The sequence below is a fragment of the Corvus cornix genome, chromosome 2 (genome assembly GCF_000738735.6).
Source record: "Corvus cornix cornix isolate S_Up_H32 chromosome 2, ASM73873v5, whole genome shotgun sequence".
NCBI lineage: Eukaryota > Metazoa > Chordata > Aves > Passeriformes > Corvidae > Corvus > Corvus cornix.
Window position 1 is genome coordinate 44192441 of NC_046333.1, and position 23889 is coordinate 44216329.

Sequence of the window (23889 nt, forward strand, 5' to 3'; positions counted from 1 at the left end):
TAGAGAACAGCAACTTTGGGAAATTTGTTTTTACCAAATCCATAAATAAAAGGTCAGTCTAAATAAACTAAAAGCAATAATTCCAAAGTTTAGGTGGATGAAGTAGTCAGAACTACTTGCTCATCACTTGAGTTGTGATCCATATTGATTATTGTTATTGTATTGTAGGTTTTCTATAGCAGCTACTCAAAATTGCCTGGAAGAATTGGGTAATAAATTTCATGATACACTTTGTGGGACACAAGAACTCCATGATATTGATATTTTCATTTTTCTGTTTGAATGTTGTTTAAGTAATACTGTTAAGTAATCATTCTAAGTCAAAAGTACTTGATAGATACATCCTTGTTGCAAGTGATTAAGGTTAAAATGCTATCTTTTCATATAAAAACCAAATAATTTGTGACACATTCACTCATCTCCAGTTTAGGAAAGTTACCAAAATAGTGTTTAAACAATATAGTACATCTATTATGATGATCATATTTTATTGAAAATTGACTACACTAAAAAGTAAAATATATATGTTGCAATTTACATTTGGCCTTAAAAAATATGCAGTAAAATCTTGCCTCTGTGCTGGAATCCTGGTAGCAAAAGCATGTGACATGAAGGTGTTATTGTTTGTTTGTTTATAAGAATTGAATTTTTTATTGAATTAGGTTCATGTTTATGTGCTTTATGCATGCCATTTGGTATCAATTAAACTTATATATGTGGTCTTGAAATAATTTATATTCTTTATTGGTTTGGTCCAGAAATTACGGAATCTATTTTACATGCAGAAATGTATTTATCAAAAATTCCATAATTTAGTTCAGTTCCATTAAAAATAACATTTGCGATGTACATGTGTAGCAGTTCTGATATTTGTAGAGGCCAATATTAAGGAAATAAAATTTGCAATCACAACTAATAGTGTATTAATTTAATAGGAATTTGGAGTGCCTAAATCTTCTGCTAAATACTGGTGCAGACTTCAACAAAAAGGACAGATTTGGAAGGTAAGACATTCTAGATTTGTATATTTTAAAGGGCTGTTAAAAGTGTTGCAGAAGCAGCTTACTGATATGTGACCAAGTCTGTGTTCCAGTTTAAATGGTTTTTTATGATATGATGTCTCTAATAAACTGTGTTTCAGCAAATGTTCTCAAAAGTCACAAACATATTTTGTTCATCGTGTTTTGTTAGGTAGGTGTTTAGTCTTGTTTTTAAAGACTTGAGTTTTATATTAAGCTGTAATTTTTATGAAGCTTTTTTCCTTATAACGTGGATCTAATGTGTTTAAATTGTTCTCATCCAAGGACATTACTAATGTTTTCCAAATAATGTATTAGTCAAATCTATAAATCTGTTGCTATTTCTATGCTCTTTTATTAAAATACACAGTATTTTATTATAACTGCTTAACCTTTTTCCTTTCTTGATATCCATCCCTTTCTGTTTCCCTGTTTGAGGTCTGAACTCTTTTGGAATGACATTAATTTCTATTTTTAGTATAGGATTATTTAAGTTTAGATGGCAGGATCAGTACTCATGTAAAAATCTCACATCTCATAATGGAAAATATTATTTTCCAGGATGTGAACAGCAGGAGTAGGACTTAAGGAAAAAGTTATGGATCCAAAGTTGTATTTTGCTTTAAATTCCACTTCCATTATTTCCTGAGAAAGGAAATATCTGTCACAACTTTTGTCATCAAAAGTTGGGGTTTCCTGTTGGTTTGGATTTTGATTTAACATTCATGTTACATAGAGTAATTATTTCAGGAGATGGAAAAAATTAATTTAAAATGGAGAGAAATGGGAAAAAGACATTTTAAGGGAAAGAGCCTGAGTATCTCCTCAAAATCAAGATATTTATAGCAGCAGTCTCTCTTTAAAAATAGAAAATTGAATTCTGAGTCATCTTGGTCCTTCTAAAATTTTAGCCAAACTGGCATATTTAGAGAATTGTTTATGTATTTGAAGCTGGGATAAGTTTTCTCTGAGATTATACATCAGTACTCATATTTCATGGATTTGTTCTAAGAAGACAAGGTATATTTAGCAGTACCTCTGCTATGTCACTATAGTTTTCCTCTCTTAGGCGAAATTCTGATCTGTTTATTAAAAACATCTGTTTGTGCAATTGTTATATTTTATTTGTGCTATATTTAGTTGTTGTGCAGTTTTTAATTTGTCCATATTTTTCCATGTGGCTTAAAATTGCTTAACAGAAAACAGTATTTCTAATGTAAACTGGATTTCCCTCTATAAGTTTACACACGAAAATTCACATAAAGCTTCCTTTAATGCAAAGTTTGTGCATATTTCGGCTGGCAAATAAATCCTCTATATATTGTTCAACATTATTAAGTGGTGCCTAGAAAATGGCCCTATTCTTTAGTACTGTAATGATGCATTCTTCACCAAAAATACTTGTTTAAAAATGTAAGGAGGATTTAAGTTTCACTTTATTTTGCTTTTTCTGTCTCTGTAATATTATTTTGCTGTTATTTACCATTGTACTTTTTATTTAAATGTGTACTAAAGAACTCCACTCCATTATGCTGCTGCCAATTGTAATTATCAGTGCCTGTTTGCCCTTGTGGGATCTGGAGCTAGTGTGAATGACCTTGATGAGAGGGGTTGTACACCTCTGCACTATGCAGCTGCATCAGACACAGATGGGAAGTAAGTAGCATGCTTTGTACTAAAGCCTTTCTCATTAGGATCATTTGAGCTGTGAATTTTGTGTGTGTTCTGCCTTCAGATTTGCTAAATGCATTTTTTGTATTTTTAAAGATGAAACTTGACAGTGATGTGTGCATTGTATATAAAAGACTTTATGTAACAAGTATTTCAGAAGAAAAAAATGAACAACAGAAAATGTATTGTAAAAATTTTATGTCCTGTAATGCAGATGTCCTAATTCAGGAATTAATTAGGAATAGAGTTCTTAATCCCATCTGCTGTGTAGAGGTTGCATAAATGTCCTTTGTGGGGGTAGGGTCATTTCACCTTAAAATCAAATTCTGATGAAGGATGGATATTAACTTGACATTTCAATATAAATGCTTTATCTATTTGATGTTTGAGTAAACTAGAGTTGTAAGGCCAAACAAGACTATTTCTTGATAGTGTTTTTATTATATAGTTACACTTTTATTAATGAAATGCTTCCAGAATCTTCCATAAATCCACTGATCTCTTACATGTGTTTATTTTCTAACAAATGGTTATATTTGAAATATTTATTAATGACTTAAATGCTTGTATGCAAAGTGTATATAGATAGCACCAAACTGATGAGTTTACTTAAGCTCCAGACATTGTATATATTGAGGAGACAAGAAGAGCATCACTTGCTTGTGCACACAGCGACACCTTCCCTGGAGAAGTGCTGCTTCGTGCCAAATCATCTTGTTCTAATACAGCACCTTTTAAAGGGTGAGGTAGCAGTGGGAATGAGGTGGCATATAACTTACAGATTGGGTTTTGAAGGCTAAATAAAGAATACTTTCATGGCCATTTAACTTATATTTGAAGAATGTGCTTTTTTTATGTAAAGCCAAATTTCAAAATTAAATTGCTGCTTTTTAGAAATAATTTCAATTCCTGCTGGAGCTTGCTGGGATAATTTTACTTTAATTGCTCTCTTACAAGTTGAGCTAGGATTAATTTTAGCTTCACAGTTGCTCTGAAAACCTCCAAACTATAATGGTTCTTCAGATGACATCGTTTTGCCATCTGTCTTAAAAAAGGCATGAGCAGGAATGATGACGACAATACTGCAGAGCTTTGTGAGGTAACTCAAAGCGTTGTCTATGGAGCCCATGGGCTGTTGCCCTTCTGATTAACATTTGAGTCTCTGGAAGACAGGCTGCAAAGCAGAATGGCCTGAGGGGAAGCTTTTTATATTGATGCAGCAAGATGATTAGTAACAGCTGGAAAATCAGTAGCAGCTCATTCAAAACAGGAATGAGGTTAAAAATGATTACTGGAATTGGAATATAAAGCCTGGGAAAAAACATGTCAGGAAACCATCTATATAAAATTCTAAAGATATTTATGTGTGCTTTTATGGTCTTTGTTCAGACATCTTTAAAGACAGATTTTAAAGACAGGGATGTTTTTGTTGAAAATTATTTTCCAGTTTATTCCTCTTTGAAAGTATTTCTTTTGTATCTTTAGCAAATGCCTTTGATCCGGAGCAAACACCAGTAAGCCCCATTTTGCCAAGACTAGAGAAAAAAACATGATTTCAGAATGAGATAGAATAAGCAGCATCTTAGGGGAGAAAAAATGATGCTGCTTCTATGTTAGAATTTTCTAATGGACAGTACACCAATAAATATATGGGAAATAAATTTAATTTACCTGGGCTTTCAGAGAGTTTGATTAATCTCCTTTTTAAGAGACCTGTTGAGGACAGTTAAGTATGCGAAAAATGCAAAATTAGTCTCTCCTGGATGCAGAGAAACATCAAAAATAGTGATCTGGTTTGCACTGGAAAGATTGGATGCATGAGGATTTTTTGTAGACTTGGCTCCATGCAGTGTATTTAGTGTATTGTAGAAATTTAGGTAGCCAAAGCCAGTGACATGTAACATTTATTAATGAACCATGAGCATTAACACAAAATTACTGATTCAAATTAAAAACAAAGTTAGATGATTGAACAAATGAAATGTAAGAACTGTAATTCTTATTTAATGAGACAAATTGATTTGTCTTTGGGTTCTCAGAAATCTCATGCCATTTTAATTCAAATAAAAACATGCAAGCACAGTTGTCATTAATGAAATCCAGGCATTTGTTTATTGGGCAAATCAAACCTGAATTAATTGGTTAAAAACATAGATATGCTTTACAAGTAGCTTTTTATTACATATACTGAGCTAGTTTTAAAGTTACTTGCATCCTATGTTACATATGTTATTCTTTAAAACTCAAGAGATTTTACCTTTTTCACTACATACTAAGTCCTTGTTTATGCTGGGCAAAAAATGATGGAAGTGAGAGTGCACCTCTGATAAAGAGGTATTCAGTGACCCCAGAGAGAAGAAGGGATGGTGACCTGTTGTACACTTCAGAATAACAAATGGCTTCACCAGCAGGTTCAAGGTCATGATAATGACTTTGGAAAATGTTGCTTAAATGATAGACAACATAAAATTATGAAACAGCAGAGCTATTGCTTGCAATCATGTAGTGTGCAAACACGGAGTCTCTTTGAAAACTAGGGGGAGAGTGAGCTGACTTGAATGCCCCTTTTCTCATCCTCCTGGCTGAGTGTCTATGGTTGAAACTGGGCTGATCATGTTCTGCCTTATAAATTTGTCTAATGAAAGTAAGGAATGGTAAGATATAAGTATGACAACAATAGAGTATTTACTGCATAAATAAATCAAAAAAATAGTGTCAGGTAGTGGAAGAGTGTGTGTGTGTGTGTGTGTGTGTGTGTGTGTGTGTGTGTGTTACTTGTATGCTGCCATGAAGAGCTCAGCTACTGCTTCTCTTCTTTCCCTGTAACAAACAGAAGAAGGGATTAATGCAGAAACACACACAAAATAGTAATCACTGATATTAGCAAAGGTAACTGCAGTTAGCTAGAAGCAAAATAGCCATGAAATACTAGTTTTAACCAAGTCAGATAACTCAGAAGATGCAGGATGTCTGCGGAGAGGGATTATTTCAAATTTTGAAGCTTTGTGATTGACCTTTACATTTGATGTAATGAGGTAGGTTTCTCTAGTCCTAGCCAATATTCTACATTAAATCAGTGTCCCTGGGTGCTGTATTCTATTTTCCAGTTGAATTGGAACAATTTATCACTTAGCATTAAGTTGAAATTCAGCATTTAGATACATGGTTGCATATGTCAATTTGAATAGGTGCCTGGAATACTTGCTAAGAAACGATGCCAACCCTGGGATCCGCGACAAACAAGGATACAATGCAGTTCATTATTCAGCTGCTTATGGTCATCGCTTGTGTCTTGAATTGGTAAGAAAACATCTCAGAGATGAAAGGTATAAAAGCTGCTCTTACAGGGTGTGATGGAGAGGCCAGGGGACTCCTCCACCTCGGCTGTCAGCCAGGTCAATACTGGTTTTCAGCCTCTGTGCAGATAAATTTAAGCATTTGGTATTCCTAAAGTAGAAGCAAGGTGAGGAGCTAAGATGCCAGATACTGGCTTAAAAAGATGAAAACTTCTCAGATGAAGAGATAACTGGTTGAGGATGTGGGATATTAGTTTTGGTCTGTTTCTGAATTTAGACTACACTACTAATATTTTTTACTGGTGGCTGAAATAAAATAACCGCAAGTTATCCCATTGAGAACTGTAGGAAATTTCATGAATGTCATTTGAAGGGAGCAAATGAAAATGTGGGGAAAACCTGTAAAGAAAGGGTGCCTTATAAAATAGTTCATGCAGTTACAGTAACTGCTGGCCACATAATAGAATTTCAGATAATCAAGCCATAGTTAGTTTTTTATTGCTCCCTTTGCAAAAATATGTGTATGTTATTTGATATGCTATGTTTTACAACTTCAGTCTTTTTATTAAAATTGCACTTTTATATTTTAATGTATTCAAACATGAATTGTGAATGTTTTTAATTACAGATTGCAAGCGAAACGCCTCTAGATGTTGTAAGTGTATTATTTCTCACTTTTTAAGTACTACTATGGAGCAAAAGGGAACATGTAGTTTTTAAAAGACTGCTTATTTTTTAGACTTATTCAACCATTTCCTCAATGTATGAATGTATTATTTAATTTCAACTACAATTTAGATTTAATTGGAATTTTAAAACAGGAAATTATTTTTTAAACCATGTGGTTTTTTACTTAAACAGTTGGATGACCATGATATAAAAGTGTGATAGCGAAAATGTCATTTGAATCTATTTGGTGTTCTTCAAACACTTCAAATGTTTTAATTCTACTAATGTACTCAGTTAAATAATGATCTTGAAAAAGAGCCAGAATTAAAACTTCAGAACACATCTGAAAGTCACAATTATAAATGTATATACATAGATATTTTAATGCTATAACACTTTTGCTTTTCTTGGGTCTGTTTTTTCTCTCTGCGAAATGTTTTCTTGTTCTGAGAAATCCATCCTGCCTTCTGGCCTTTCATACTGTTTTCTTGCTGACTTATTGCCCAATCAAAATGCTTACTTGGGTGAGGTTTGGGACTTGGTTTTTTTCCTACTGCTGCTACTTTCACCTGTCCTTGTCTTCCCTTTGTATTCATCTTACATATTGCTACTTCAGAAAAAATAATAATTTTATTTTAGTTTCTGATTGAAGTATTGCATTATTATGCAAAGTTAAACTACTGGGCTTGGAACATGAATATGAGGGAGGTGTTGCAGTTGATTCAAACTCTGTAAAAGGTTGAAGATCAGGAGGTGTGTAATTCTGTACTATTCTTCCTATTTTTTCCCCTTTATTTTTCGATCTGTGTGTATGGGAAACTGTAGCAATTACTGCTGAGTGTTTTCAAAGGTGAGGGGTTTTTGCACTCACTCTGACTTTCTCTCTCTAAGCTGATGGAAACATCAGGTACTGACATGCTGAATGACTCGGACAACAGAGCGCCTATAAGTCCTCTGCATTTAGCTGTAAGTGCTTAGTTCTTTAGTGATGACAGCTCATCTGTTGGCAAACAGTTGTTGCACAGGTTTATTCATTCTGGATTTTTTCAAAATGGGTTAATAACAATAAACAAAATGCAAACATATGTACTAATATTCCTGGATGAGATATACAGGATGTTTTTTGCATTTCACTTGAAACTTGGTTCATGGAACAGCTTTCATGTGGAATCTTCTGATTAAAATTTATGCTAATGAAACTTTTACAAGACTTGTTCTATGAGTAGTTACGACTTTTTTAATCATTACACTGTTTTGCTCTCATAATTGTTCAGTGTGAGAAATGTTTGTCCTCAATACTTTAAGAAAGATTTGCACAAGGAGCAATGTAGGACAGTGATGAAATTCTGTCTATACAAAAATATTCAAAATACAGAGTAACCAGCTCAATGTGTAGCTTTGATCTTTTCAGTGAATTTAAAGGAAATGAAAAACCACACTGTACTTTCTGCAAATAGAGTAAGTCTCATGCAGTACCATATATGTATATCTACACATCTCCAAAGTAAAAAATAATCTTTGATAGTGGTAAATGAAAGCTATTTGTAGTGCATTCTTATTACAGGCGCTTTTATTTTTAATAGTTGATGTAAAAAGCTAAAAGGAATTACTTAAGTTTGCCTGTGTTCCTCACTTGAAATAATATGAGGATGATGTAACTACAACATAGAGCAATGAAACGTGCAGTAGTCAAAATACTGTTCTTTATGCAGATTGAAGACAGATGATTTTCTGAGAGTAGTTGCAGTTGCTGACTGAAAGGATAAAATAGAAAAAACCCACCAACCCTCTTGCTGAAATTGTGGGGTTTTTTTAATTAGTCGTAACTGTTGTAACTACTTATGTGCTGCATCAGTTGCTCTTCTACATGCTAAAATAAGAATAGTGTCTTCACAATTTCATTTATGTGGTTCTGGCAAGAAAGGGAAAAATGCTAAGAATGGGAAAATTGAAGGATTTTCTTATTCTTGTAGGCCTATCATGGCCACCATCAAGCTCTGGAAGTGCTGGTACAGTCACTGCTGGACCTTGATGTGAGGAATAACAATGGAAGGACACCACTGGATCTTGCTGCCTTTAAGGGACACGTGGAATGTGTAGATGTGCTCATTAATCAGGGAGCATCAATCTTGGTGAAAGATTATGTTGTAAAGAGGACCCCAATTCATGCTGCAGGTATGTGCTAGCCACTAACCTCTAAAATTTTGGGTTTTGAAGTGGATAATCTGTTTAGAAGTCTCTGTCATTAATGGTCTAAGAAATAATGTTTAGGAATAGAGGATGACTTTTAAGGTATATGCTGTGCTGAGAAAGGTGTAGCAAAAGAGTTGCAGACAGGAACCAGTATTAATCCAATAAACCAGCTGAGCCCGAGGAGTGCTGTTCCACACTTCCCTCTGGAAGGGTGCATTGTCCTTGTCCATACAGCTGGCTGTGCTGACAGGTGTCAAGTGACATGTCCCTGCTTCTCTCCTCGTCTTTCATGCAGCCCAAACTGCAGGGCCAAATTTAGATAGGCAAATTGCCTGTCTTGGCAGTAAAATACTTCTAAAATTACTGGAGTCTTGGAGAATTTTGACAGTTTGAGAGGAGACATGAAAACTTACTGTGATTTTTTTCCAAGGATTTAAAGGACTCCTGAGCATTTTCAAAATAACAGCAATCCTTTGCAGTATTTTCTTGCTGACTTTCCTAGAAAACATCTCTAGGCCTGCCTTTCTCTGAGTCCAGAATCCACACTATAGTCTTATTTTTATCTCGCGTTGAAAACAGTCTTATTAAATTTGACTTTTATAGTAATGGTGTTACAGAAGTGCTGCAGTTAAAAAGAGCATTATGTACAAAACACCGTCATTCTAACCACTTAATTTGTTGTCCATGAGCACAAGCTGCATTATTCTATTTGATTTAGCTTTCCTAACTTGTGTTAGCATGTCTGTCAGCTACAGAAACATGAACTGTTGCTGTGCTTCTGTGGGCTGAATACTGCAGCTGTAGGTCAGAAATAATTTCCCTTCCAAGAAGCAATCATTTATCTTTCATGAGTTGCATTTAAATGAGATTTCTCAATTTTCTGTTTGTTCTTTTTCCATTTTTTTAAACTGCTTGGTTTATTACATCTATGCATTACATTTCCTTCCCCTTTCTAAATGTGATTTCCATTATTATTTTATAACTATGTACATGCTACACTTGCTAATAAAATCTGACTATGATTTGCTAGGTATGTGTTTACCTGTGCCTTAAAACAGGCAAAAATTATGCTAATTCCTATACTGACATGTTCCTTCTTGTGTATGTTGTATAAGCATATATTCCAATTACTTTTAATATGTGCAACTTCATTTATATGTAAAAAAAAAAATCTGCTGGCAATTGATAGTTGGAATCAGTTGCTTCTAACACTGTAGTTGAGAATACCTGATTTCTGAAATTATTTTCTATTGTTCATATTTTAATTTAAGTTATAACAATGGTCCAGCTGTATGGTGGGTTTTCAGGCTAATGGGTTTTAGTCTGAGCAGGTTGCCGTCCTGTTTGAACTCTCTACTCAAAGGCAATTAATGTAAACCCCATATTTTTATAATGTTTTACAGCTACAAATGGTCATTCAGAATGTTTGCGGCTATTGATAGGAAATGCAGAACCACAGAATGCAGTGGACATTCAAGATGGAAATGGACAGTGAGTTTCAATGATGGACATTCTGCTCTACACAAGTTATTGCATTTCATAAAAGAAAAAACCAAGTATTTTACAGTAGTTATTTTTAACTTAATTTAAAAGGAGATTATTGCAATAAACAAAAGTTGGGAGTGAAAAATGTTCTTGTTCAGTTGGAAGGGAACTAAAATGTGTCTTACTGCCCAAATACTGAGAAAATGAATTCTAGTTACTTAATCAGGACTTCTGAATTGGGGGTGTTAATTTGTTTTCTGGAATCTAAAAAGCGAATGAGTGGAAGGTCATTGATGATGTAAATCTTAAGTGTTGCCTGGAAGGATAGCAGTTGTTATACTTGAACTGAGTGCTAGTCTGTTAAATTTCCAAATGTAAATATCCACTTCATTTCTGTCTCTGCTTAGGACTCCTTTGATGTTGTCAGTTCTCAATGGGCACACCGACTGCGTTTATTCACTCCTTAACAAAGGAGCAAATGTAGATGCCAAAGATAAGTGGGGAAGAACAGCATTACATAGAGGGGTAAGAGATTATTCCCTTTCTTTCCTTTCCATTTTCCTACATGCTAATTTCAGATAAAGACTTCATATGTAGTGTTAATGAATTTCTCATTATTCCCCTCTTGCCATTTTAATTTTTAATTGTATTTTTAGTTGCACTGAAAAGATGGCTTCTGCCTGTTTACTACCTACCCTCAGAATTCCTTTGGATTTCTAGAACCTCCTAATCTTGCTGTAAAATGTTGACTGGAGAGGTCCTAGAGTAAGCTTTTTGTTCAGGGGAGGTAGTGTTAATGGGAGGAAGAAAAGCATGATGCAAGCCACATGCCAAGTATTTTGTTTGTAGTGTCTGCCAGATAAGACAGTTGAATGAGCCCTAGAGATTAGTAGTTCATTCAGTGTTATTCCAAGAAAATATTCTCTTATCAGTATTACAATACATTTCTATTTTCCCAAGAGAATGGCTGATTTCAGAAGCAAAAATAACTTATTATGCTTATTTTGTTATGCCTTAAAAATGGAAGAATTTGCCTGAGGTTTGCTTGCTTGAGTTCTACACCTTGGCTTATATACATGAATATTTTCAAACTAGCCCTTTCCTGTCTCCCTCTCACAGGCAGTTACCGGGCATGAGGAATGTGTGGAAGCTTTGCTTCAACATGGTGCTAAGTCCTTACTACGAGACTGTAGGGGACGGACCCCCATCCACTTGTCAGCTGCGTGTGGCCATATAGGTGTTCTGGGAGCTCTCCTGCAGTCAGCTACTTCTGTGGATGCAGCACCTGCAATGGCAGACAATCACGGCTATACATCACTGCACTGGGCCTGCTATAATGGTAAAATGCATTCAAATACATCTCTAAATCTGTTTGTTGATATTGGGGTAGAAGTTATTAATACTTACAAAAGCAACATATAAAGTCTGTCCTCTTTTAGTTTGTTTCAGTGAATGAGAGAAAGTGACAGACACAATGTCTTGAAGAGAAATGTATTAACATCTAATACATAATAAGAGATGTTTACTTTTGTCCTACATTTTTTTAATATACTGCCTTAGTTTTATGCCTCAAGGAGTCTTTAAAAGAAAGTCAGCATAGTACCTTTAAATAGAAATGTGCCGCACATCCCAAAAAAATAACCTTCATAGGGAGGAATGGTTTCAGATTAAATCTGTCCTTAAACTTGCTTCATATCAACTATGGTAGGCATAAGAAACTCAAGTATATAAAAGTGATTCAATAAGAATTTCGTTTATTCTTCACTGATCATTTCATGGGTTTGAGAGTGAGGGAGGCGTTAAAATGTAGAAAAATCATTCAGTTCCTTTGCTAAAGATTTTGTTCTGTGTGTTCATTTAGAATGTAGCAGAGGTTGTTTTTTATTTCATCTCTGAGTGACATGATAAAGAAAAAAACAAGAAGTAAAGAGATTAGACCTTCATTTTACCTTTTATTATTAAGTGAATAACTGGTGAGCTGAACTGGGTGATAATTTCAACTAAATGTGGAACAAAAATAAACTTTAAATGGTGCAGTTGTTTTCATGTAGACAAAGTGGTGAGTGTACAGAAGAGTTTGAAATGTGGAGGTGTTTCCTCCACACAGAATTGAAGTGTTTTAGATGTTCTTCAGACAGCATGAGATACCTACCTTCTAACTTCATAAAGTTTAGAGTGTTACATGTCAGTTTGATTTTCAGGATTCTAAGAATGTATTGGTTCCTAAATGTAGCCCTGTTGAATATAACTAGCCTTTCTTTGAAACTTTCAAATACAATACTGCTTAATCTAATTTAGATGCATATTTTTCATTGTAAACCATAGTTAAACCCTTTCCTTTCTTTTCAATACCTAACTTTTACATTTGCTTTAGGTCACGACAGTTGTGTAGAGCTGCTCCTGGAACAGGAAGTTTTTCAGAAAATGGAAGGAAGTTCTTTCAGTCCCTTGCATTGTGCTGTGTAAGGAAGTGCAAAATTATTCTTCATAAATTTCATTGCTGTATTTAACAAAAGATTTATCATTCTGTAAATAACAGTCTGTTTAATTCATTATAGGATAAATGACAATGAAGGTGCTGCAGAAATGTTAATTGATACACTAGGTGCTGGTATTGTCAATTCCACAGATTCAAAAGGAAGGTAAGAGTGTAAATGCAGAAAGAATGTTTGTAATGTCATACAGTGGCTGTGCTAAACTCTTCAGTCATTTGGGATTTTGTATTTGCTGCTTATGTTAATTCCTCATTCCCCTGGTTTTATTCTTTGAAGGTTTTTTTATATTCTGTGCTAGAAATAAATTTTAGATTTTTAAAATCCTGTTCTGATTCAGTAAACTTGAATTGGCTTTTTATTATACAGGCAAGTTAGAGCATGTTTTAAATTTTATCCCTTTGTGGATAGAGTTTTATGCATCTTTTATTTTTTCTGAATCAAATTGTATTTCTATTATAAACTACGGGGGTGGAGTTATTTGAAACCAGAAAGGCAGCAGTCACAACTCCAGAAATACTGATTGCAAAGGATCAGTGGGAGAGACTGCCCAGTCTTCTTTATTTGTAGGATCACAGCCAGGGATGCCCCTTTGAATACAGCAGAAAACATGGCTGAACATGGCCATATTGTCTTTTGATCTGTTGTAGAACTCCTCTGCATGCAGCAGCTTTTACAGATCACGTTGAGTGTCTACAGCTTCTGCTTGGTCACAGTGCTCAAGTAAATGCTGTAGATTCTTCTGGGAAAACACCTTTAATGATGGCTGCAGAAAATGGACAGACGAATACAGTTGGTAAAGAGAAAGCTTTATCTATTTCTGCTCTTAGCTTTATTGATCTTACTGTGGGTGAAGTAGCCTTAACATTCCTGTGAATATATTTTTGTCAAAATTCTATTTTCATTTTGCACAAATGTAAGCCATTTAGATTTTAAGCAATATGCTTTCAGTTAATACAAGTCTTTATTTCCCCAGAGGTGCTGGTTAGCAGTGCTAAGGCTGATCTGACTTTGCAAGACAGTTTTAAGAACACAGCACTCCATTTGGCTTGCAGCAAGGTGTGTGCATGGTCTGACTTATCAGTGCTGAGCTTTGTGTTATCAAGCACTGTTTGAAAGTACTGTTACTTTGAAAAAGCACTCAAAGCAATTAGTGAAGAATATTTGGTGTGTGACAGATGTTTGTTCTGTGTTAAGGGTCATGAAACTAGTGCCTTGTTAATACTGGAGAAGATTACGGATAGAAACCTCATCAATGCCACCAATGCAGCCTTGCAAACGTACGTATCAGCAGTGAGGGTATTTGAAAGATGAGTTCTTGGTGTGTATCTTGCTCATAAAGAGGAATATTTTTCAGAATTTTTTTTTAAAATTCATTGTTAATAGGTACCAAGAGTTGAACCAACTTGGAATTGAAATGGTGTTTTGCTCCTATTTAAAGCTCTAAATATTTTGTTTCTAGTGGGTGAATGGGATGATAAATAAAACTTACATTATTGGGATTCCTGTGTGAAGTTACTGCAATCCTCTGAGATTTCCTGTAAGCCAAGATTTTTCTGTTTTAAAAATTATCCAGTTTTTCAGTTAAAAATCAATTTATTTAACAACTTGAGGCAAACTAAGACTTGGTCTTCAAAGATAACTACTTTTAAAAAAAACTGCCTGAAGTGTGCTTTTATTCTTCAGCATGCTTTCTGTTTCATGTTTCAAGGATGAAACATTATTTCCTATTAAATATCGTGGAGAATACACTATTCTTAAACCTTCCTGAAGATCTTCTCTCATTAAACGTACTTGGTTAGCCCAGATCAGAAGGAAACCTTAGAAATGTATGGTATGTCATACCAATCAGGATGGGTTACTAAAATGACTCTTCTGCATTTTTTTCCTTTTAGAGAATGCATTTGTGTTACAGGCAGTACTTGACACACAGTGTGTAGCTGAGTTATGCACATGAATTATTAGACTGCTGTAGTATTGCAATCACAGACCATTTAGGAAAAAGAAAAAACCAAAAAACCCTTACACTGGAACTTGTAAGCAACTCACATATTATTCTGGCCTTACAGCCCTTCTGGAATCTTGCCATATTCACTCTTACAGTGCTTCCAAGTATTCCCTGAGATCTGCTTGAATTAAGGAGTTAAAATAGTAAGAATTCTTCCTTTGCTTTTGCTGCTCACCATGGCGCACCTCAGGCAGCATGAAATAACCAGAAAGTAGGAAAGGATTGATTGCCTCCTTTCTGGCTTGAAGCAAGGATGTCTTGAGAGAAGGAAAAGCAAAAATGAGATGAGAACAGTTGTGGGAAAGTATGCTACCACAGGCTCATGTAATTCCACCCACGTGCCTTGGCTCAAATAGTCTGATCAAGAGATGTCATGGGATAAAATAGGTACACATTTGCACCTCCATGAAGTGTTTATATAAATTGCAAGGTTTTAACAGTTGTTTAAAATATTACTGCTTTAGCAAATGTTTAATAATTAAGTTGACTTTCTGAACAGCTTAAACAAAGTCCTTCTTTGTGGCAAAATAAGCATTAAAATTGTTGGTCTCTATATTAAAATTATTTTAATTACAGTACACTTTTCAGTATATCTGTGGGGTGTGGTAGTTCTTGAATTTTTAATACTTTAATGTAAACACCATAGGTACAGCTGCTCTTGTTTGTATCTTTTGCATTTCTGGTATCTAAGAAGGCATTTGTTTCCAACTCAAAATATAGCTTATAGTTAATTCAAACAACTTTAGGAAACTTAGAATGAATGAAGAGCAATATAAAGCAGAAGGGAAGTAAGCTGAATATTCTGTTTCCTGCTGAGTGATGGTAAGGTTTTATTTAAGCCAATTTTGAAAAACTGTTGCATTTGAAAAAGATACCATTAGAATATTTAAGATAAAGCTACACTTTCCTTTATAGGGCAAGTCAAGATAAAATTGATATATGCCTAGTAGTTTGAGGCTTTGAAAAGTAAACTGCGTTTCTTGCTTCATGCGTTATACTGTGAGATATTTTTTCATCTCTAATCACAGTGGAATAGGGTGGTTTCTAGAAGGCAGATTGATAAAGTGCTTCTGCATTTCTTATGAGCATTTACATGCAGTAGCAAACGACTGCCATTCTGCTGTTAGAGCTGCAGTGACTGATGGCAGTGATATGCAGTATCTCTCAGATGTGACAGTATCTGTTACATCAGTTGAGTGGGGGATTTATCAACAGTAGGGTGCCAACTGTTTCTGACTTTTCAACATGATAAAGTCCATAAGCATGCACATCTTTACTAGCAGCTGCTTCGTCACTGTGTGCTGCCATGGAAAGAAGAAAGTTCACAATTGGTATTGTAGAGTGTCTTTGCAATAAGACAAGAGATTTGCTGAGTTTCCTATCTTAGTTATTACATCTACAGTATTTATATAATGTATAAATAACATAGAAATGTAAGTATTACATTTAACTAGATGCAAGCTACCTGTCGTACTTACTGACTTGTTCTAAGGTTTATATATGAGTTTGCTTGTCTTCACAGACCTCTGCATGTTGCTGCTCGAAATGGACTAACGGTTGTAGTTCAAGAGCTTTTAGGGAAGGGAGCAAGTGTACTTGCTGTAGATGAAAATGGTAAGAAAAATCTAACTTTGTTTCCCTGTAAGGAACTGTGGTTCTAAACTCAACTCCCTGAAAAGCAATAACTGTGGAAACTTCAGATGAGCCTTCCAGTAGGTCGCCCTCAGAAAAAAAGGCGTTGGCGGTGAACCCTTTTAGCAAAGCAGCAGAAGTGTAGAGAGAGTGAAAGCTTTAAGAACGATGCAGGTCACGGCACAGAAATGTTTGGTTTGCATTCGTAGTTTTATGATGCACTATAAAAGTAGTTTTATGATGCACCTATAAATGCAGTAGCTTTGGCATACCAAAAATGGTCAGAAAAACATAATGCTCAAAGTAAAATATAACTTTCAGCTGTTAAGAAGCTAGATTGAATTGCTATTCGTTTTGTCACAGTAGGTATATCAGTGTTAGCTTTTAAAAGCTAGTATGATTTACAGCTCTCAGTTACTTTTCTCAAGCTTCTGGCTCTTCAGAGTTTTTTGGCACATGGAAGTAAGAAGAAGTAACTGCTTTATTACAAGAATAAATCCTGCACCTTGTAAGAACAAAAGAAAATTAGATTTACTGACGAATTTGCATATTTTCATGTAAAACGTCTGTGGTTCTTAGAAGCTGTGCCTTTAAAAGTGTAAGGCTCCGTCTCTCATGCCGTGAAAGCAGTAGCTGGGATTTGGGGAGGGGTGAGGGAATGGCCTTGGATTGTTTGCTTTTTGGCTTTGTTTCTTTGGGTTTGTTGTGTTGTTTTTTAACTCCAAAAGTGATGTGCCTAATTAATAATTCTAATTCTATTTCCACTTTGGAAAGTTTTTCCTCTCTTGATGTTCACTGTGACTTTCTCTATGTGTTTCTCAAATTACACTGCTTGAAGTGACATGGGTGACTTAAAGATCATTCCTTGCCTAAAATAGGGCACAAGAGTAAGTACTAAAAGCAACTCCCTAAAATGAAAAGATTGGAAAACATATCTTTTTTATTTTTGTTTCTCATCACATGTATGCTGACTGGAGACATTTGCCTTCTCATAGGCAGCCCACCAGTCCCTTGTTAGGATGGATCTTTGACATAACAAAGGAAAACATTAGGAAACACATTCATGTCAAAGTACCCTGGCAGCCTGGGGACCTAAAAATCTTTTTTTAAATTCTGCTCATATTTTAAATTTTAAAGCAACACTGAGCGCTATCTAATATTTTTCCTCACTGTGGTTCTTTCTAATAGCAATTGCTTTGTTTACAAAATTTTAAGCAGCCTTGAGGATATTCGCAATGAATTCTTTTTCTGACTGGAGAAATAGGCACTGGAATATTTTGGGTCACAATACTGATCTTACTTTATCATAGTCCAGATAAATTCAGTGATCTGCCACACAAGATTAGCATTTCATACAGAATTAGATGATACAGCAGTTTAGTTTTAGTTTTAGAAAGTTCTAGTGTTTTACAGGGAAGTCTGTCTTGATATAAGGAACACGTAACCAGCAGAGCCTCAGCTGTTACGGAGCAATGATCAACTTTTTGTCTTTGAATTTGTCCCTTTCTGTAAAAGCTACATTGACTTTTTGCAAGCAGTCTCTATTTGTATCTATAGCTGTATAAATTGAGTCCTCTGCTGCTCTCTCTGAGCTATAGATAATTTTTGAAAAACATGAGCTTTGAAAAAAACCAGCATCAGTCCAGTTACCTGCATTTCAGTTTATATAGTTTATAAGATTTTTAAAACTCTAGATTTGAAGTCATACTGGTTTTGTTATAGAGCATCTCTTATTGTGGTGAGATCGTTTTTGTTTAAGAACTAATGTCTGTAGAAAAAATTTAATCCTCTTGGTTCTTAAAAAATTAAATGCAGCTGAAACTGCAGCAAATTAACTCTCTAGTATACTTCCCCAAAGCAGTTGTGTTGAGGGTTCATTCTCAGCTCTGTCTCAGTTCTTACTCAGATTTCAGTTGTTTTCCCATATTTCCACACCAGTCATGATGAAACTGCCATCACCTTCATCTACAAAAATTCTGTTGAATTGGACATTCTTAATGTAAATTTGCCTGTCTTAAAATAAATTACTGGTTTTTCTTTCATTTGACACCATATGAAGTTTTATTTTGTCACTCAACCAACTTTTCAATTTTTTTTTGTTTGTTTTGTAGTGGTTTTTTTCCTGACTATTTAAGTTGTATTTTAGTTTATATTGGAGATGTCCAGTTTTCTGGAAGGAATTTTTCTGTAAGTGCTTACAAGATAAATTGTGCCTCAGACTCTCATCTCTTTCCCAGTGTTAACACTTCATTCAGTTGATCTTGAGAACTCTCATTGCACTGACAACATTAACAACCTTCTGATTTTCCTGTAGACGCCTTCCTTGAAACTTTCAAGCCTCAGGGAAGAAGCAGCTCTGCATTTGGGCAGGGGGAGCCCCATCCTTAAGTCAGTGTCCATCACGCAGATTCTATTTTTCTGTTGTGCAAGGAGGCTGCCCCACCTCCCTCTGCTTCTATTGCCCCACTTACAAATGAAGATAGTAAATATTTTGTTGTTATTGTTGCGTGAAGGCTTATGCAGGTACAAGTGCATATTGTGGGGACCATTACAGGGAGCTGAGTGAAGAGTATTTCAATGGAGTCAGTTCATTTACCAACATCATCTTCAAAGGAAATATCAAGTATTTATATCTTTTGTTTCTCTAACTTATGAATTATCACTCTGCAGTTAAGTGACATAAAATTACAATTTGTTCTTACAAATTTGAATTGATATAGTGGAGTTAATGTAAGTTAATATGGTGGAGGACACAGATGTCAGTCTTTCATGGTGTAAGCAGTTACTTCATCTTGCTATGTCTAAGGCAAGAATAAAACTGTGATACTTCATTCCTGCTTATGAAAGCCAGGAGCTCGAGACCAACAATTGTATATTAATTACAATCACAGTTTTTAGAGAACAGAGAACTTTTAACAGAAGCAAGTATTTTGTTTAATCCTTACATTGACCTTTTTTTATATGAACTGAGTTGCTCTGTTCCAGAAGGAACATGAGTATTTAAGACCCTAGAAGTCTTTAAAAGGGGGAGGGGGAAGGGGGCAAACAAATGAACAAACGCCTTAAAAATAGCAGATGCCTGCTCGTTTTTCTTCTTTGAACTTTTATCAAGTCACATTAGTGAAAGAAATGGTGTTGAATATGACCAGCTTGAATAAACTTATTTTGTGTGTCATCTTACCTTCATACAACCTCCAGCAACTGTAGATATTAAATGGTGTGCATCTGAGTATCAGTTCTGAGCCTCTGTTCTGCCTTACATGCCTGAAATGCAGTCATGATCCAGGTGTGGCAAGCTCTGGCCCTTGCTTCTGAATCCTCTCAAAATGTATCTCTTCTGCAGACTGTCACTGTTAACTCTGAGCTGTTTAAGTGCTGTGGTACCTTACTAACAATGAAAACATCTGCTGCGCTGCACTTCTGTACGGCCCTATCGCATGGTCAGCTGGTGCGTTCTGTGCTTGAATTATCTGTGTTTCCTTGGATTGTGTGCTCCCTTGGGCAGGGACTCTTGTCTTGCTCTGTTCAAAGCGTCAAGCACAAGGTCTGTCCTGAGCAAGTAATAGTTCAACTGCAAGACTGTCCCCTGCTTGCTGTTTTCTTAATTTCTAGCTACAGTTATTTTCCATAATGTGCTTACTGGTTTAATACTTATGTGCAATTGTACAATACAGTAACTGCTCCTGGGCTCTATCCTAAAACTTGATCTGGACCTACTTCTACAATAAAGATGATTCCTTGGTAGTTAAAACACTTGCTGGTAGAATGAGCATTGCCTGTTTTCCCTGCCTTCCTAAGGTCTGGATAGAAATCTATCACGCACTTTGCGTTAAAGCCATCTATTATTTAAAATTACTCGTGTACTTTTTACTTGGATGTTGTACACCTTTAAGCTGTGGACTGGGGGTAGTGTGGGACTTCAGACTCCCGAATGTACCTGAATATGAGTCTTCCTTTTGAGCTCACTGTGGGCATTTCTGTCCCACGCAGTGAGAGGTGCTGCGCAGGGTGACCTGGGCAAACACTGCCGAGTGGAGCCAGGGAGGGGGAACTTGTCCTGCTCTTGGCAGCAGAATTAGCTGTGGTCTGTGGTTGTACTTAGGAGACTGCCCTGCTTTTAGAGCTGCCAGTGGCACCACCAAGTGCAGTCCCTTGGTGCTGTAGGTGCACCAAGACCTGTGCCAGAACTTGCCCTCGGGCGCCGTGCGAATGGTTAAGCCTGAGACAGGAGCAATGCACGTATCTCCGCTGAGGAGAATTTGAAGCATTTTTCTTGACATTGAATGAATAGAGGCAAGTACACAGAGAATGGTAAGCTGCAGAAGGAACAATGTTGGAGGATTATTAGAGCCACAGAAACCCAGAAGAGATGTCACAGCTACGTGACCTGACTTCAAATCATTCCACAGCCCGAGACCTGCATTTGGGTGTTGTCACAGCAGCAATGCCTGGCAGAAGTTTGGTTGGACAAGCTGGGCAACCAAGAGGTGTCTCTGCAAGTCCTAGCCTGCTAACCCAGCTAGCATTTCCTCAAACTTCTCTGGATTTCTTAATCAATACCCTGAAGTAAAAGTTAGGCATTGGCTTTATAATTTATATTATTAAATATTGTAATAAAGTATAGGTTAATTGAACTTTATACTCTGCCTTTTCAATTAGCTGGCCCTGATCCTTTAGCCAGCTTGTTACTGAGATAGCACAGTGTTACTAAAGTAACTGTGTGTGATGAACAGCTGTGGTGGAGCCTCTGGATGAAGAAACATTTGAGCTGTAGTTTCTGCAGTAGCTCTTTAGTAAATACCATCACCTATTACTGTCGGCTGCTGTTAGCTGTCTCTCTTCAGCCAGGTGACTTCTTCACCATTTCCAGATCTGGGCTTTTCTCACTGGCTGAGTGAGAAAGAGTGTTTGGCTGTGCTTAACAAAACAATTACATCTTTTTTGCAAAGTCCATTAATTTCAATTGTTTTTGTAACCAGAAGTTTAAAAATACTAATTGATAATGCATTTATTTCATTTTTTTTTAATTTTTCGAACAGTGTGGAACTAAGCAGTGTAAAATGCTTTTGCAGCTGAAAGATTGTATGAACTTGGAGAAATTTGTACAGTGCCTTTATTTTAAATGCAGGTTTTGTTTTCTCTTGATTTCTAGGTTACACGCCGGCGTTGGCCTGCGCGCCCAACAAGGACGTGGCCGATTGCCTGGCTCTCATCCTGGCCACCATGATGCCTGTTTCATCGAGCAGCACATTGCCCTCCCTCACCTTCAATGCCATTAATCATTACACCAACACCTCTAAAACTGTCACCTTCGATTCCTTGCCAATCATGAGGAGTGACCACAGCTCCTACTGTACTTTCAACAACATTGGCAGGGAAGGTGGCTACCCCTACACAGAAGAAGACGAGCTCAATGACTCAGATTCTGAGACCTATTAGAAGATACTTTTTGTAGGTCTGAGTGAACCCTCACGCTGGAAGGTCAGACTTGTGTTATCAGAAGGCTGTTGCTGTTTGAATACAGAAAGAGGACACACCTTTGAGAAGATGTTTTTTATTGTGGTTGCATATAAAAAAAAGATCTGTGAGACTCTAGGAAGATTTTTAAGAGCATATTTTGCAGAAGAAGCATAAATTCTTGAATAAGTACTTGGAATCCATGGCAAAAAAAAAAAATAAAGAATGTCAAAACTGTTTTATTTAACTGTATTCTACCATTCTGTTTCTGGTGCCGCGAGTGATTCCTGCAGACTGGGCACCCAATTTGGTGTAAATGAATAACACTATTGTGCAAGACAAAGGATGCTAGATTCAAATACTCTCAATAAACCTAAAACCATTTTGAAGGCAATAAATGAGTTTGGTACAGTAGGCATTGTTTGTGCTGCAAATTGCCAAAGGACCAAATAACTTAAAGATTTTTTTAATTAAATACGTTTTTGTGAAAACTGGAATAGGTTATTTGAGAAGTTATTTCAACCAAACCTTAATTACTTCCGGAAAAGAAGCTTAGATTTGGGTTTAAATGTTGAATTTTATTTTTTTTTAATCATCTGAAAGCCTTCCGACACTATTAAATGTACCATGAAAGAAAGCAGATGTGCTTTTAAGTTTTATTTTCGTTTTCTTTTAGGTGAAATGAAAATGATCTGTCATACTTTTATAGTACTAAAATTAAACCAGCTAACAAGGTGAAGTCAGGGTGAAAAATGTACAGTGTAATAAACAAGGGAAGCAAGGGGCGGGAGTTGTGGGAGGGAAGAAGTAATTGTTGCACAGTTACAGGTTTTTTTTCTTAACTTTTGGGTTTTGGATTGAACTTTTCTTAATTTAAAAATACACAAATAACTTGGAAACTATGAAACTGCATAAAAAATTGGATTGAAATGTCTTGATAACCCTGTTGTGACTGAAAGATTTTTTCAGTAATTTATCTACTTCCTTACATCATAAATTTGTGTGTAAGATTAAAATTGTATATCACTGTCACCTTTTTTTTTTTTTAATCCCAGATTTACAAAGGGGGGAGGGAGGAGGGGAGGTGAATTTAAAAGTATATTTCCCTATTAGAGAAAAAAGTACAGTGTCTGGTCTGTGGGAAGAGCTGTGTATCTTTGTTGTGCTCCATTTAGAAAATAAACAGCAGAAACAGGTCCCTGTAATGTAGTTCAGACTTGCCCAAATATTTTTGTTAATTTATAACAGACTACTGTGGTTTTTTTAATTGCCTGAAGAATGAAAAACTGACATAAGTAAGCTGAAGTTTTGTCTGTTAAATATGAATTTACTTTATTTGGTTCTGCTTTAACTATAACTGTTACTTTTCAAGTGAATTTGTTTATGTACATGCAAGGAATCCTTGCATGTCCTGGCAAAGTACCAATAAATTACTACAAGCTGATTCCAATTTCATTTTTATCCTTTTTTTGTATTTTGAAACTGGAAATCTTTGATATTGTAAATTAACAGCTGCTTTTCTGAACAAAGTGTGGATACATGGGACAATATTTTGATCTATTTGATAATTTTGTGGGGTTTTTGAAGAATTAATGAGCATGTACATAGAAATAGTGACTGCTTGAATACTGTATTTACCTGCACTCTTTCAGTACTTCAAGATTCCTGTATATTTTACAGAGTATAATAAAAACCCAATTGTGAGTTCTACTAATGAATAATTTATCTGTATGTACTAAGAATTAATGACAAGGTCTCTTGTCGAACTGTTGGACTCTATAACATCTTCATGAAGGCTTTGCCAGCATTTTAATTCTAAAGTGAAGGTGAGCTACTTAAAGTAATTTTAAATGTTACATCATTATTCCTTTAGGCTTCCTTACAAATACTGCTTTCTTAACCATTTGTGCCTGTGTTCATTGTTTATCTGTGAGCAGAGTTAGAGAACTTCAGGGAGGTTGTGATTT

At 35.6% G+C, this 23889-nt stretch overlaps 1 protein-coding gene across 4 annotated transcripts in view; it reads left to right on the forward strand.

Moving 5' to 3' along the window:
- Positions 1-23632, forward strand: part of ANKRD28 (ankyrin repeat domain 28) — a 118992-nt gene extending 95360 nt beyond the window's left edge. For 3 of the 4 annotated variants that reach the window (XM_039549060.1, XM_039549059.1, XM_010398983.4), the window contains 16 exons: positions 936-1004; positions 2535-2675; positions 5879-5990; positions 6615-6641; positions 7547-7621; positions 8629-8830; positions 10252-10339; positions 10741-10858; positions 11453-11672; positions 12708-12795; positions 12892-12975; positions 13476-13621; positions 13802-13884; positions 14023-14105; positions 16356-16447; positions 21618-23632. In XM_039549060.1, the coding sequence (XP_039404994.1) occupies positions 936-1004; positions 2535-2675; positions 5879-5990; positions 6615-6641; positions 7547-7621; positions 8629-8830; positions 10252-10339; positions 10741-10858; positions 11453-11672; positions 12708-12795; positions 12892-12975; positions 13476-13621; positions 13802-13884; positions 14023-14105; positions 16356-16447; positions 21618-21904 (1915 nt within the window). In that variant the 3' untranslated portion in view covers positions 21905-23632. Of the gene's footprint in view, positions 1-935; positions 1005-2534; positions 2676-5878; positions 5991-6614; positions 6642-7546; positions 7622-8628; positions 8831-10251; positions 10340-10740; positions 10859-11452; positions 11673-12707; positions 12796-12891; positions 12976-13475; positions 13622-13801; positions 13885-14022; positions 14106-16355; positions 16448-19808; positions 19914-21617 lie in introns of all 4 variants that reach the window. The other variant, XR_002045312.3, reaches the window with a different exon arrangement.
- Positions 23633-23889: the final 257 nt, after the last annotated feature.